At 53.3% G+C, this 14,938-nt stretch overlaps 1 protein-coding gene across 1 annotated transcript in view; it reads left to right on the top strand.

Annotated features, from left to right (window-relative positions):
• Positions 1-14,092, top strand: part of LOC149441806 (uncharacterized) — a 15,763-nt gene extending 1,671 nt beyond the window's left edge. Inside the window, exons 3-5 of the mRNA XM_089656869.1 lie at positions 4,753-4,814; positions 8,826-8,898; positions 9,840-14,092. Of these exons, the coding sequence (XP_089512995.1) occupies positions 4,753-4,814; positions 8,826-8,898; positions 9,840-9,889 (185 nt within the window). The 3' untranslated portion in view covers positions 9,890-14,092. The remainder of the gene's footprint in view (positions 1-4,752; positions 4,815-8,825; positions 8,899-9,839) is intronic.
• Positions 14,093-14,938: the final 846 nt, after the last annotated feature.

Here is a 14,938-nt window from a genome sequence, read left to right as displayed (position 1 = left end):
CACGGGATCCAGAGCACAGCGCTCACACCCGCCCCCCGAAAGGCCAGAAGAAGCCAGGTGCGTAGGCATTTCCTATGTAATGGGGCCCTATCACGGGATCCAGAGCACAGCGCTCACACCCGCCCCCCGAAAGGCCAGAAGAAGCCAGGTGCGTAGGCATTTCCTATGTAATGGGGCCCTATCACGGGATCCAGAGCACAGCGCTCACACCCGCCCCCCAAAAGGCCAGAAGAAGCCAGGTGCGTAGGCATTTCCTATGTAATGGGACCCATCACGGGATCCAGAGCACAGCGCTCACACCCGCCCCCCGAAAGGCCAGAAGAAGCCAGGTGCGTAGGCATTTCCTATGTAATGGGACCCATCACGGGATCCAGAGCACAGCGCTCACACCCGCCCCCCGAAAGGCCAGAAGAAGCCAGGTGCGTAGGCATTTCCTATGTAATGGGACCTATCACGGGATCCAGAGCACAGCGCTCACACCCGCCCCCCGAAAGGCCAGAAGAAGCCAGGTGCGTAGGCATTTCCTATGTAATGGGACCTATCACGGGATCCAGAGCACGGCGCTCACACCCGCCCCCGAAAGGCCAGAAGAAGCCAGGTGCGTAGGCATTTCCTATGTAATGGGCCCTATCACGGGATCCAGAGCACAGCGCTCACACCCGCCCCCCGAAAGGCCAGAAGAAGCCAGGTGCGTAGGCATTTCCTATGTAATGGGACCCATCACGGGATCCAGAGCACAGCGCTCACACCCGCCCCCCGAAAGGCCAGAAGAAGCCAGGTGCGTAGGCATTTCCTATGTAATGGGGCCCTATCACGGGATCCAGAGCACAGCGCTCACACCCGCCCCCCGAAAGGCCAGAAGAAGCCAGGTGCGTAGGCATTTCCTATGTAATGGGACCCATCACGGGATCCAGAGCACAGCGCTCACACCCGCCCCCCGAAAGGCCAGAAGAAGCCAGGTGCGTAGGCATTTCCTATGTAATGGGGCCCTATCACGGGATCCAGAGCACAGCGCTCACACCCGCCCCCCGAAAGGCCAGAAGAAGCCAGGTGCGTAGGCATTTCCTATGTAATGGGCCCTATCACGGGATCCAGAGCACAGTGCTCACACCCGCCCCCCGAAAGGCCAGAAGAAGCCAGGTGCGTAGGCATTTCCTATGTAATGGGGCCCTATCACGGGATCCAGAGCACAGCGCTCACACCCGCCCCCCGAAAGGCCAGAAGAAGCCAGGTGCGTAGGCATTTCCTATGTAATGGGGCCCTATCACGGGATCCAGAGCACAGCGCTCACACCCGCCCCCCAAAAGGCCAGAAGAAGCCAGGTGCGTAGGCATTTCCTATGTAATGGGACCCATCACGGGATCCAGAGCACAGCGCTCACACCCGCCCCCCGAAAGGCCAGAAGAAGCCAGGTGCGTAGGCATTTCCTATGTAATGGGACCCATCACGGGATCCAGAGCACAGCGCTCACACCCGCCCCCCGAAAGGCCAGAAGAAGCCAGGTGCGTAGGCATTTCCTATGTAATGGGACCTATCACGGGATCCAGAGCACAGCGCTCACACCCGCCCCCCGAAAGGCCAGAAGAAGCCAGGTGCGTAGGCATTTCCTATGTAATGGGACCCATCACGGGATCCAGAGCACAGCGCTCACACCCGCCCCCCGAAAGGCCAGAAGAAGCCAGGTGCGTAGGCATTTCCTATGTAATGGGGCCCTATCACGGGATCCAGAGCACAGCGCTCACACCCGCCCCCCGAAAGGCCAGAAGAAGCCAGGTGCGTAGGCATTTCCTATGTAATGGGACCCATCACGGGATCCAGAGCACAGCGCTCACACCCGCCCCCCGAAAGGCCAGAAGAAGCCAGGTGCGTAGGCATTTCCTATGTAATGGGGCCCTATCACGGGATCCAGAGCACAGCGCTCACACCCGCCCCCCGAAAGGCCAGAAGAAGCCAGGTGCGTAGGCATTTCCTATGTAATGGGCCCTATCACGGGATCCAGAGCACAGTGCTCACACCCGCCCCCCGAAAGGCCAGAAGAAGCCAGGTGCGTAGGCATTTCCTATGTAATGGGCCCTATCACGGGATCCAGAGCACAGCGCTCACACCCGCCCCCCGAAAGGCCAGAAGAAGCCAGGTGCGTAGGCATTTCCTATCACACACACACCAAATGGTTTGTATTCCTGTCTCTCCAGTCCTGGGATTTACACAGCTCTGCTACGCAGCTCACGGTCTGTCATGGCAGGACACCCGATTCTCCTCTGACACCCTGAGCGAGGTGCCCAGAGTAAGTCCTGTTCTCTGTGTCAGTGAGAGCAGCGCCATGTCTGATTCTGCCCGCCCCATAGACGGCTGTGACATGCAGAGGAGACGTGGCCACACACAGAGCCTACTAATCCTACAAACTTGGTTCCAACCCGCTTTCCCGCTGCCCTATAGTAGAAGTGCTGCTACAGGACGGCAGGACTGCGCAAAGTCACGTGTGTGTATATATAATGTGATTTGCACTTCTGGGTAGGGGACGCACACGCCGCCATTGGCGGCTAGGGATGTCGATCACCGAGTCCCGGCTGGAGATCCCCCGCCAGCACTGGTCTCTCTCCTGCCAGCAAGGACATGCTGCTTTGTATCTCTGCACAGCAAGAGTCTCAACACACATCACACAGTTAACCCTTTGATCGCCCTCCATAACTCTCCTGCCAGCAAGGACATGCTGCTTTGTATCTCTCTGCACATCATGTCTCCCTAGTAACACAGCACACAGTTAACCCTTTGATCCCCCCAGATGTTAACCCCTTCCTGCCCAGTGCCAATAGTGCATGTGTTCAGCCCAAGGCCAATCATCACTGTCCAGACAGAGGGTCCTGCAGCCTCATAGGACAGTCAGAGAATGAAAACTCCTCCTACAAGATTAACCAGAGCTCTGCTGGACACTGATAGAAGTCACAAGACTGCTCTATACTGCTGATGAGAAAAGGGATTTAGCAGTTTATATTTACTTAAATAATTGCATTTCCATGTTGTGTGTACTGGGGGAGGACCGGATATAGTGAATGCGGGGTCCGGGGAGACCGGATATAGTGAATGCGGGGTCCGGGAAGACCGGATATAGTGAATGCGGGGTCCGGGAAGACCGGATATAGTGAATGCAGGGTCCGGGGAGAGCGGATATAGTGAATGCGGGGTCCGGGGAGAGCGGATATAGTGAATGCGGGGTCCGGGGAGAGCGGATATAGTGAATGCGGGGTCCGGGGAGAGCGGATATAGTGAATGCGGGGTCCGGGGAGAGCGGATATAGTGAATGCGGGGTCCGGGGAGGACCGGATATAGTGAATACGGGGTCCGGGGAGAGCGGATATAGTGAATGCGGGGTCCGGGGAGAGCGAATATAGTGAATGCGGGGTCCGGGGAGAGCGGATATAGTGAATGCGGGGTCCGGGGAGAGCGGATGTAGTGAATGCGGGGTCCGGGGAGAGCGGATGTAGTGAATGCGGGGTCCGGGGAGAGCCGGATATAGTGAATGCGGGGTCCGGGGACAGCGGATATAGTGAATGCGGGGTCCGGGGAGAGCGGATATAGTGAATGCGGGGTCCGGGGAGAGCGGATATAGTGAATGCGGGGTCCGGGGAGAGCGGATATAGTGAATGCGGGGTCCGGGGAGAGCGGATATAGTGAATGCGGGGTCCGGGGAGAGCGGATGTAGTGAATGCGGGGTCCGGGGAGAGCGGATGTAGTGAATGCGGGGTCCGGGGAGAGCGGATGTAGTGAATGCGGGGTCCGGGGAGAGCGGATATGGTAAATGCGGGGTCAGGGCGGAGCGGATATAGTGAATGCGGGGTCCGGGGGGAGCGGATATGGTGAATGCGGGGTCCGGGGGGAGCGGATATGGTGAATGCGGGGTCCGGGGTTTAGTGACACTTTTTAAAGATTACGTTTATTTTGCTTCCAATAATGATAATAATGTGTTTTTAATATAAAACCTTTACATTTTTCTTACATTCTTGATGTCTCCACTGGGTCTCTGTGCTTCTCTATGCAATGCAGGCCATGGCTGGTGGGAGGGGCCAGCAAGAGGCTGTACATAGCTTATTGAAAACATCAATGCACCCTGCCTCAGTACTTCTCTCATAAGCAGTGGGCTGGCTCTGGGGAGGAGTTATGCAAATATCAAACTGCTGTGATGGGCGGGTGTCAGTCTAGAGCAGTGGGTGTTCATAGGCAGGCTGCATTTGCAGTCTCCAACTAGTGAAGGACTACAGGTCCCAGCATGAACCCCTGAGATCTAAGGCTGTGACTTCCTCCTCCCATCCTTCATCTGTCCTCATTGTAGGTCTCTGCGTGGCTCCCTCAGTCATGACACACATGGTTCCATCCCGGCCTCCCTCCCCTCACAGGAGACTCCAGTCCCCTTCCCCCTGAGCAATGCCATTGCAGATGCTGGGGGAGTATTGCAGGGGTGGAACAAGCACGCACCGGACACGAATACCCGACTACTGTCTGTGAGTAGAGCAGCGCTGCAGGGAATTAGATCGAGCCGTGTGTCCCTTCTGCATGGGGGCGGCGCCACTCTCCCCCCCAAAAAAATGCTGCCTTAGGCAAGTGCCTTGTTTGCCTCATGGTAGACACGCCCCTGGGAGGCGGTACACCTGTGCAAGACTGAAGGGATGGGGGAGGGATTTATTAGTTTCTGTCAGAGGGTGAATATTTTGTCTTTCCTACATTGGAGTGTGATCTGTGAAATCCGTTCTCTTCCAGCGACTGATGCAACCCCCAAACCGGCTGCGGAAAGGCAGAAGAAAGTGTACGGCCCCGGCAAGGTCAGTGTCTATCCTGAGTCTCCTGGGGTTTCGGGGTGCAGACCAGAGTGTCATATCTGTGTGCACAGGCCATCAGTGCGGGCTCACCCGTGCCCATCAGTGCGGGCTCACCCGTGCCCATCGGTGCGGGCTCACCCGTGCCCATCGGTGCGGCCTCACCCGTGCCCATCGGTGCTGGCCTCACCCGTGCCCATCGGTGCGGCCCTCACCCGTGGCCGTCTGTGCAGGCCTCACCCGTGGCCGTCTGTGCAGGCCTCACCCGTGGCCGTCTGTGCAGGCCTCGCCCGTGGCCGTCGGTGCAGGCCTCGCCCGTGGCCGTCGGTGCAGGCCTCGCCCGTGGCCATCGGTGCGGGCTCACCCGTGCCCAACGGTGCGGCCTCACCCGTGGCCGTCGGTGCAGGCCTCACCCGTGGCCATCAGTGCAGGCCTCAGCATGTCATTGCTTGGTGCGGGCTTTCTGATGGTGACAACAACCAACCACTCCCACATAATAGGTGTACAATTGTGTCCACTGAAAGCTCACGTGACATGATGGCAAAGCAGGAGCACTACTGGAAGACAGGATAGGAACTCCATACCAGGAAGTGTCTGAGCAAGGATCTTCATGGCAGGATCACCAGGTATTTCAAAGCAGAACTGTAACATGAGCCAGTATTGTCTGCACACATTCCTCATGTGACTTCCTGGAATAAAGACCACTCACTGCTGCCCTCTCTCCTTGTGCAGGGGGGACCTGGTCTTGTCTCCGCCTCCTACTGTGGTTTTCTGTCATGGGTGGAGCCTTCTGGGCCCCTCCCACAGCTCTGCTCTCTCTCTCTCCTTGTGCAGGGGGACTGGTCTTGTTGCCACCCCCTCCTCTAGTTTTGTGTCGTGAGTGCAGCCTTCTGGGCCCCTCCCACTGCTCTGCTTTCTCTCCTTGTGTAGGGGGATTGCTAAACAAATAAAAAAAAAATCCAAAAATTTTGAAAAAACTCTTTTCTTAGTTTCTGTTGCAAAAATGTACAAATAAGTAAATTTTCTTCACTGATGGGGGCTGCCCAGACGGGGGGGGGGGGCGCTGTAGAGGCTGCCCAGATGGGGGGGGCTGTAGAGGCTGCCCAGATGGGGGGGGCTGTAGAGGCTGCCCAGATGGGGGGGGCTGTAGAGGCTGCCCAGATGGGGGGGGGCTGTAGAGGCTGCCCAGATGGGGGGGGCTGTAGAGGCTGCCCAGGCGGGGGGGGCTGTAGAGGCTGCCCAGGCGGGGGGCTGTAGAGGCTGCCCAGACGTGGGGGGGGGGCTGTAGAGGCTGCCCAGACGGGGGGCTGTAGAGGCTGCCCAGACGGGGGGCTGTAGAGGCTGCCCAGACGGGGGGCTGTAGAGGCTGCCCAGGCGGGGGGGGGGCTGTAGAGGCTGCCCAGACGGGGGGGGGGGGCTGTAGAGGCTTCCCAGATGTTCAGTGCCCTGATTATTAGTGTAAATGTCCCCTGTCACAGGATCGCCAGTTATCAGCTTTCCTTTCCTCTCACAGTGACAGCACTAGGGAGAAGAAATGTTGACAGCCTACGTTTGCTTACATGTGATCAGCCGTGATTGGACAGAGCTGATCACATGGTAAAGGACCACCGTCATTGGCTGTTTACCCTGATCGGTGATGCACCGTGTCTGAGGAACACAGCTCACTGCCAATCGCTGCTCTGTACCGCTCTGGGGCGGCACACGAGCAACATGACCGAGACATCGTGATATGACGTCCACCCGGAGGGACGAGAGGCCCCGCCCGGCTTTCACTCTGCTATAGGCGAGGCGAGAACTGGCTGAAGTAAAATTCCCAGCTAACCCTAATTCTAAAAATGTCCCCGTCCTCCCCGCCAACACCTCTGCTGACTGACCTGTGTAATCAAGATGAATATATTTTCCACCCGCTCCTGCCCAGTCACATGATGCCCAATGTCAGCCAGCGGCTGCTGCAGGGGAGAGGAGGGAACGCCAACGACGGCTGGGCATTCCGGTAGCGGTGACGTCACTCATAGGTGCCTATGGCCCACCTGTTGTCTGTGGTCCATCCTCTCCCCTGCAGCCACTGCTGGCTGACACCGGGCATCATCGGGCCGGACCGGATCAGGCAGAAAAAAAGTATTGATTACGCAGGGTAGTCGGCAGAGGTGTTGGGGAGGGGATATTTTTTTGACTAGTCAGATTAATGCAGGTCATAGACGGGTCGAAAATCAGCCAAAATCGGTCGTTCGATCGGCCGTCGTTACCACCAACGGTAAAAGAATCGGCCAATTTTCGTCCCGTCTACAGCTGGCATTTAACCCCATAATTACTTCTGTCCCTGCAGAGAGCAACGCTATTATATTTTACATGAAAGTCTTGCAGTTGCAACAATGTGTACATTTGTATCCATTTCGGATACAGATGTTTTATTCGGATACAAATAGATACATTGTTGCAACTGCAAGACTTTCATGTAAAATATAGCGGACTGGAATTCTTCCTTTCTTTCTTTCTTTCTTTTTCCTTCCTTCCCTTCCTTCCTTCCTTCCTTCCTTTTTTCTTGCTTTCTTTCTTTCTTTTTCTTTTCCCTTCCTTCCTTCCTTCCTTCCTTTTCTTTCTTTCTTTCTTTCTTTCTTTCTTTTTCCTTTCTTTCTTTTTTCCTTTTTCCTTTCTTTCTTTCTTTCTTTTTCCTTTCTTTCTTTTTCCTTTCTTTCTTTTTCTTTCTTTCTTTTTCCTTTTTCTTTCTTTTTTCCTTTTTCCTTTCTTTCTTTCTTTTTCTTTCTTTTTTCCTTTTTCCTTTCTTTCTTTCTTTTTCCTTTCTTTTTTCCTTTTTCCTTTCTTTCTTTCTTTTTCTTTCTTTTTTCCTTTTTCCTTTCTTTCTTTCTTTCTTTCTTTCTTTCTTTCTTTCCTCTTTCCTTTTTCCTTTCTTTCTTTCTTTCTTTCTTTCTTTCCTTTTTCCTTTCTTTCCTTTTTCTTTTCTTTCTTTCTTTCTTTCCTTTTTCCTTTCTTTCCTTTTTCTTTTCTTTCTTTCTTTCCTTTTTCCTTTCTTTCTTTTTCCTTTCTTTCTTTCTTTCTTTCTTTCTTTCTTTCTTTCTTTCTTTCTTTTTCCTTTCTTTCTTTCTTTCTTTCTTTTTCCTTTCTTTCTTTCTTTCTTTCTTTTTCCTTTCTTTCTTTCTTTCTTTCTTTTTCCTTTCTTTCTTTCTTTTTCCTTTCTTTCTTTCTTTTTCCTTTTTCCTTTCTTTTTCCTTTCTTTCTTTCTTTTTCCTTTTTCCTTTCTTTTTCCTTTCTCTTTCTTTCTTTCTTTTTCCTTTTTCCTTTCTTTTTCCTTTCTTTTTCCTTTCTTTTTTCTTTCTTTCTTTTTCCTTTCTTTTTTCTTTCTTTCTTTTTCCTTTCTTTTTCCTTTCTTTCTTTTTCCTTTCTTTTTCCTTTTTCCTTTTTCCTTTTTCTTTCCTTTTCCTTTTTCTTTCCTTTTCCTTTTTTTTTCCTTTTCCTTTTTCTTTCCTTTTCCTTTTTCTTTCCTTTTCCTTTTTCTTTCCTTTTCCTTTTTCTTTCCTTTTCCTTTTTCTTTCCTTTTCCTTTTTCTTTCCTTTTCCTTTTTCTTTCCTTTTCCTTTTTCTTTCCTTTTCCTTTTTCTTTCTTTCCTTCCTTCCTTCTCCAATTTGCCCATCATTGCCAGGAAGATCGGCAGCAAATTTTCCAACTTGACCGATAAAAAAAAAAAAATGTGCCAAAACAGCCGACCTATTAACCCACTAACGGTGCGAAAATCGGCCAATTTTATTTTTTATTTTTTTCGGCCAATTGTCAACCCGTCTATGGCCAGCATTAGGCTGGAATTCCGCTTTAAGACTGTAAAGAGAAATGGCAAATTACAAAGTGTAAAAGGTTCCCTCAGTCGTGTCCTGGAATTGGTTGAGAAGGGGAAACCTGGAGCTGTTTCCAGAGATAACTTAGACAGAATGTCACAACTGCAGACAAAACCCTTTGAACGATCTTTGTTGATTTCTTGTCATTATTTCTTTATTATCCTTTTAGCCTCCACAAGGGGCGCTCACCTCTCAGTACCCTGAAGGCGACCCCGACTACTGTGTATGGACACCCCCGGCAGGTAACGTCCTCCAAGCCTTTCTATCCATCGATTTTCAGCTGTGAAAAGCAGTTGTGTGTTTTCAGGGGATATTGGTTTTACCACCCTCTTAGCTGCTGTCATGGGGTCTCCTTTCCTCACACAGACACTCTGGAGGGCGAGGAGGTGGGGAGGAATCCTCTGGAGGGGGGGGGGGGGGGCAGAATCCTTGGAGGGCTAGGAGGGGGGGGGGGAAAAGAATCCTTGGAGGGCGAGGAGGGGGGGGGGGAAATCCTCTGAAGCGCGAGGAGGGGGGGGGGGGAATCCTCTGGAGCGCGAGGAGGGGGGGGGGGGAATCCTCTGGAGGGCGAGGAGGGGGGGGGGGGAATCCTCTGGAGGGCGAGGAGGGGGGGGGGGAGAATCCTCTGGAGGGCGAGGAGGGGGGGGGAGAATCCTCTGGAGGGAGAGGAGGGGGGGGGAGAATCCCCTGGAGGAGGAAGGGGGGGGAGGGAATCCTCCGGAGGGCGAGGAGGGGGGGGGGGAAGAGTCCTCTGGAGGGGGGGGGGGGTAGAATCCTGTGGAGGGGGGGGGGGAGAATCCTCTGGAGGGCGAGGGGGCAAAAGAATCCTCTGGAGGGCAAGGGGGGGGGAGAATCCTCTAAAAGGCGAGGCAGGGGGAGGTAGAAATCCTCTGGAGGGCGAGGAGGGGGGGAGGAATCCTCTGGAGGGCGGGGGGGAATCCTCTGGAGGGGTTAATGTCTATACCGCTGACCACCAAAGGGAGTACACCCCGAAGTGACAATGTCCGGTGAGTTCAATACAAGAGGGTTAGGAGGGCCCTGATCCTGGGAGCTTACAATCTAAGATTTGTGTCCCCCTCGGGCGGGGAGGGGTTGGGAATCTCGGGGTGTAATGTCGGTTTTACTGACAGGAAGGAGAGAACGGCGTGAACTACAAGAACATTCACACTTCGCTTTCTTCCAGGGCAAACCGGTGATGGGAAGACCCATTTAAATGAGAAATACGGCTACTGAACGGATCCATGCTGCCGCATGGGGAGCGCTCACCACGCTGGCCCCGGCCCGTCTCCGAGTCCTTCACCACGCTGGCCCCGGCCCGTCTCCGAGTCCTTCACCACGCTGGCCCCGGCCCGTCTCCGAGTCCTTCACCACGCTGGCCCCGGCCCGTCTCCGAGTCCTTCACCACGCTGGCCCCGGCCCGTCTCCGAGTCCTTCACCACGCTGGCCCCGGCCCGTCTCCGGGTCCTTCACCAAGCTGGCCCCGGCCCGTCTCCGAGTCCTTCACCACGCTGGCCCCGGCCCGTCTCCGAGTCCTTCAGAGATTCTTTTTTTTTGTTTGTTTTTTTTTTTCTGGCCGCTTCATTTTCATTCCACAAATGTTTAGACGTCGGACACTCGTTCCCCGATCTGCCACTCAAGACATCGGTTCCAGAAATGAGGACAGCCAGATTTTTAACCTGCACTTGCGTTCTTCGCTGCAAAAGAAACCCGCAAAGTGATGTGTTTTTAGCGTTTGCTGTCTACCAAACTCCCATCCCCCTCCCCTGCAGCATCAGATGCAGGGCTGCCAATAAAGTTTTCAAGGAGTGACTAAAGATGGCCACACACGTGTCAATGCGATCGCTAAAAATGGAAGGCCTGACGGTTTTAGTAAGCTCTCGATCCTTTTGTTTGTTTTTTTTACTCTGGTTCTTGTTTCTGATCGATTTGAAGTGTGTGAGTCAGCTGGTCAATAGATGGGCTGGACGATCGTTTTCAGTAGTTTTTCGATGGACTTTTATTTCAGTTAGTGTGTGTTGCATCATAAAGCGATCGCACGTGTGTCCGCCTTCAAGTGTGAGTTCACCGTCAGCCCGGGTTCACACTGTGCAGTGCAGGAAACCGCATGTAATTCGCGCAAGAATCGCATCGCATCCAGTGTGCGAATCACATGCGATGTCTGTGCGGCGCATCCCATCCACACCAAAAAAAGGTGCAGGATTTTTTTTTTTAATATATCTGCACCTGAATCGCATCACATCAAGTTCTCACCCATTTGATGCGAGTTCTGGCAATCGCATCGCATTTTGCGATCTGATTCGGGGAGTCGTTAATTTATCACCGACGCCTGCACCAGATCGCATGAATGCGATGCACAGGATTCACAGCGGTTTCTGCGCTACATTGCTGTGAGCCCGGGCTTACGGAAAATCTGGAAGGTGACCCAACACTGGAACCCCAAGCCCCCCCCCCCCCCATTCCCGCTGCACTTCCATCCCATGATCCTGTGCTCGCAGGCATCGGCAAGCCACTCCGCCAATCCCCGCTGCTTAAGCTCCTATCCATACTGTACAGCCGTAGATGGATTCTAATTGGTCAGCACCGACCAATCAGAATCTGTCTAGCCCGTCCTGCCAGCACTGCAGGCCTAGCTGCGGTGGGGGGGTTTCAGATCCCTAGACCGGTAGAGCAGCTTGCTGGTGTCTGACAGCGCAGGATTGCGGGAGGTAAGTACAGCAGGAGGGGGTCCAGTGTTGGGTCACCTTGCAGATTTTCTGAAATGACTCCTAAAAATGTCCCCCACCCCCCTTCTGCTACCTATCCTGTGAAAAAAAGAGTGTATACTTGCCTATATTGGTCCGGTCACGTGACTCTGTGTCAGGGAGCAGCAGCTGCAGGGGAGAAGAGGGGAGCGCTCAGCCACAGCTGTGAATTCTGGTCTCCCAAAGGTTCTCATGTCCCAACCATTGTTGGTGCTCCCTTCTCTCCCCTGCAGCCGCTGCTCACTGACAGGATCATGTGACTGGATTGGAGTGTACTAAAAATAGTTAAGTTGCGCCTCCTTTTTTCTTTTTACATAGGGGGGAGGCGAGGGACTATTTCTAAGCTGAGTTACCATTGGGCTGGGATTGTACTTTACCCCCTCTCCACTGGCCCATTAGGAACGCTGATGGGCGTTTCTTGGGCTTCACAGTCATGTGATCACTATAATTGGCCGTCACAGTGATCACATGATCAAGAGCCCGTCCTATCGGCAAAGTGACCAGAAGCTGCCGGTCCCAGTGCTGGAGGGCGATCGGTTGAGCATGGTCCAAGCATAGCATGGTAACACTGGCTGTACATCAAAACCCCAGTCTGCCGCAAATGAAGGGAGAGTTGATGTGCAAAGTTCACACCTTCGAGTTTTGCAATTGATGCGGTTTTGATGCATTTCGCTCTTTTTTTTTTTTTTGCCAATAAATATTGACTTTGATGCCACTTTGGACGGGTGGGCCTTGGGCGCGGCTTTGGACGGGTGGGCCTTGGGCGTGGCTTTGGACGGGTGGGCCTGGGAAGCGGCTTGAGTTCCAGAGAGTCTAAAGCCGCACTACATGAACAAAACATTCATACTTTTTTTTTTTTTTTTCCTCTAATAGGAAAGTTTGACCGTTCTGTTCATGTAATGCAACTTGATGCGACTTTAGGCTCGGTCCGCACTACAGCGACCTGAAGGTCACGTGACTTTCTGGCAACTTGATGCGACTTGAGTACTACTTTGATGCAATTTTTGAAGCAACTTTCATGCCCTGTGTCTTTGCTTGCGGCCAAAGAGAATGTATTGTCGGATCCAAATCACATCAATATAGATGAGGATCTGACTTGGAGGTGACTTCCATTAAAGTCTATGGGCACAAGTGGGATAGAAGTCGCCTTGAAGTAGTACAGGAACCTTTTCGGAGCGACTTCAGTAGTAGCTCATTAAGACAGCTGTCATTGACCAACATGGGATTTCACACGTTATGCGACTTGGGGGTCTCACAAGTCGGATCCCAAGTCGTAGCAGTGTGAACTGAGTCTTACAATCTCTGGTACCAAGTTGCACCCATCCACAGTCATCCCCCGAGCCGCGCCCATCCAAAGTCATCCCTGTGTCGCACCCATCCAAATTCGCATCAAAGTCAATACTTTCCAATTGCAAAAAAAAAATAACACATCAAACAATACATACCTTTCTACTGTGTGTCCATTGAAGTCTGTTGAACCAAAAACGCACTGTGTTGGGTTTAAAAAAAAAAAGTCCCTGACCCTTTCCAAAATCGCAGCAGCTGAAAAATGCACAGATTCATGTGTCCCATAGGCAGCCATGTTAAATGGGCTTCTGCAAAATGCACCAAAAAACGCAGAAGTGTGAAGCAGACCTAAGATTCCGCCTCAGCTGTCGCCCCGTTTAGACGAGATGTAAACCCACCAAGCTGCCGCCTGCATTCTCCCATCTTTGAAGGCTTTTCGTCAGTTTCACAGCTTTGTAGTTCAGGTCTCCTCCTCATAGATTTCTAGGAGACGCGGCACTCCAGACTCTCCCCTCCACTGTAGTTCAGGTCTCCTCTGTCTAGGAGACGCGGCACTCCAGACTCTCCCCTCCACTGTAGTTCAGGTCTCCTCCGTCTAGAAGATGCGGCACTCCAGACTCTCCCCTCCACTGTAGTTCAGGTCTCCTCCGTCTAGGAGACGCGGCACTCCAGACTCTCCCCTCCACTGTAGTTCAGGTCTCCTCTGTCTAGGAGACGCGGCACTCCAGACTCTCCCCTCCACTGTAGTTCAGGTCTCCTCCGTCTAGGAGACGCGGCACTCCAGACTCTCCCCCCCCCCCCCCCCCCCCACTGTAGTTCAGGTCTCCTCCGTCTAGGAGACGCGGCACTCCAGACTCTCCCCCCCCCCCCCCCCCACTGTAGTTCAGGTCTCCTCACAGACCTCTAGAAGACGCGGCACTCCAGACTCTCCCCTCCACTGTAGTTCAGGTCTCCTCCGTCTAGAAGATGCGGCACTCCAGACTCTCCCCTCCACTGTAGTTCAGGTCTCCTCCGTCTAGGAGACGCGGCACTCCAGACTCTCCCCCCCACTGTAGTTCAGGTCTCCTCCGTCTAGGAGACGCGGCACTCCAGACTCTCCCCCCCACTGTAGTTCAGGTCTCCTCACAGACTCTTCCCTCCGCTCCTCCAGGACTGTCACTTCTCAGTGCGGACATTTTATTTCTGTGATTTTCACCCCCCCCCCTCCCCCCACCTTGTACAATTTCCAGGCTGTAAATACCGGTCAGTTTGTAGTGTTGTTTCTATAACATAAAACAAAGTGAGGTTTTTGGGTTCCAGAGTCGGCCATGTTTTTCCTCTCTGTATTGTAGCGTGTTCCTTTTTATTTCATTTACTGTTTAGGTTTTTATTGATCTGTTTTTTTGCAATAAAAGGAATTGGATGACAAGAGGAGCAAATGTTGTGTATTTGGAGTCCGCAGAGTGTCCCTCCAATCATCCTGGGACGGTGGTCTATGGGGCATTAGGCCTTGTTCACACGTGCTTCAGCTCAGACAGGAGCGCTCTACACCAAGCATTGGGAAGACTTTGCGCTGCTTTGTTGAGGCATGTACCCTCTTCACGGCGGCGACTTCCGGCCCTTTAAGGGGTTTCAGATGCCGGAGGGGGTGGAGTTTTAGGGTCATGTGACCGCCGTGATTTGCTGTCAAATGATCGGAATATCTCCCCTTGAGATCAGGACCTTTCCGTAAGACACCGACATATGTGCAGGGAGTGCAGTGATCAGGACCAACGAAAAGGCGTCCAGGAAGGAAAACCAACCAACCGGTGACAGGGTCATAGGCAGGCAAGGCTCATGGATGGAGGTGGGGAGGGAAGGCTCATTGATGTAGGTGAGAAGGGAAGGCTCGTGGATGGAGGTTGGGAGGGAAGGCTCATGGATGGAGGAGGGGAGAGGAGAGAAGGCTCGTGGATGAGGGTGGGGCGGGGAAAGAAGGCTCTTGCATGGAGGTGGGGAGGGGAGACTAGGCTCTTGGATGGAGGTGGGGAGGGGAGACTAGGCTCGTGGATTGAGGTGGGGAAGGGAGACTAGGCTCGTGGCTGGAGGGGAGGTGAGGCTCTTGGATGGAGGTGAGAAGGCACGTGGATGGGGGAGGGGAGAGAAGGCACGTGGATGGAGGTGGGCAGGGAAGGCTTACTGACGGAGGTGGGAGGGGAGGAAAGGCTCACCATTGGAGTTGGGGGGGCCCACGGATGGAGATGGGGAGGGAAGGCTCATGGATGGAGGTGGGGAG

This window comes from Staurois parvus, unplaced genomic scaffold (genome assembly GCF_062004578.1).
Source record: "Staurois parvus isolate SC_StPar_1 unplaced genomic scaffold, SC_StPar_1.0 ptg000945l, whole genome shotgun sequence".
Taxonomy (NCBI): Eukaryota; Metazoa; Chordata; class Amphibia; order Anura; family Ranidae; genus Staurois; species Staurois parvus.
Note: the sequence above shows the minus strand (reverse complement) of the source record. Positions and strands in the feature narration are given on the sequence as shown.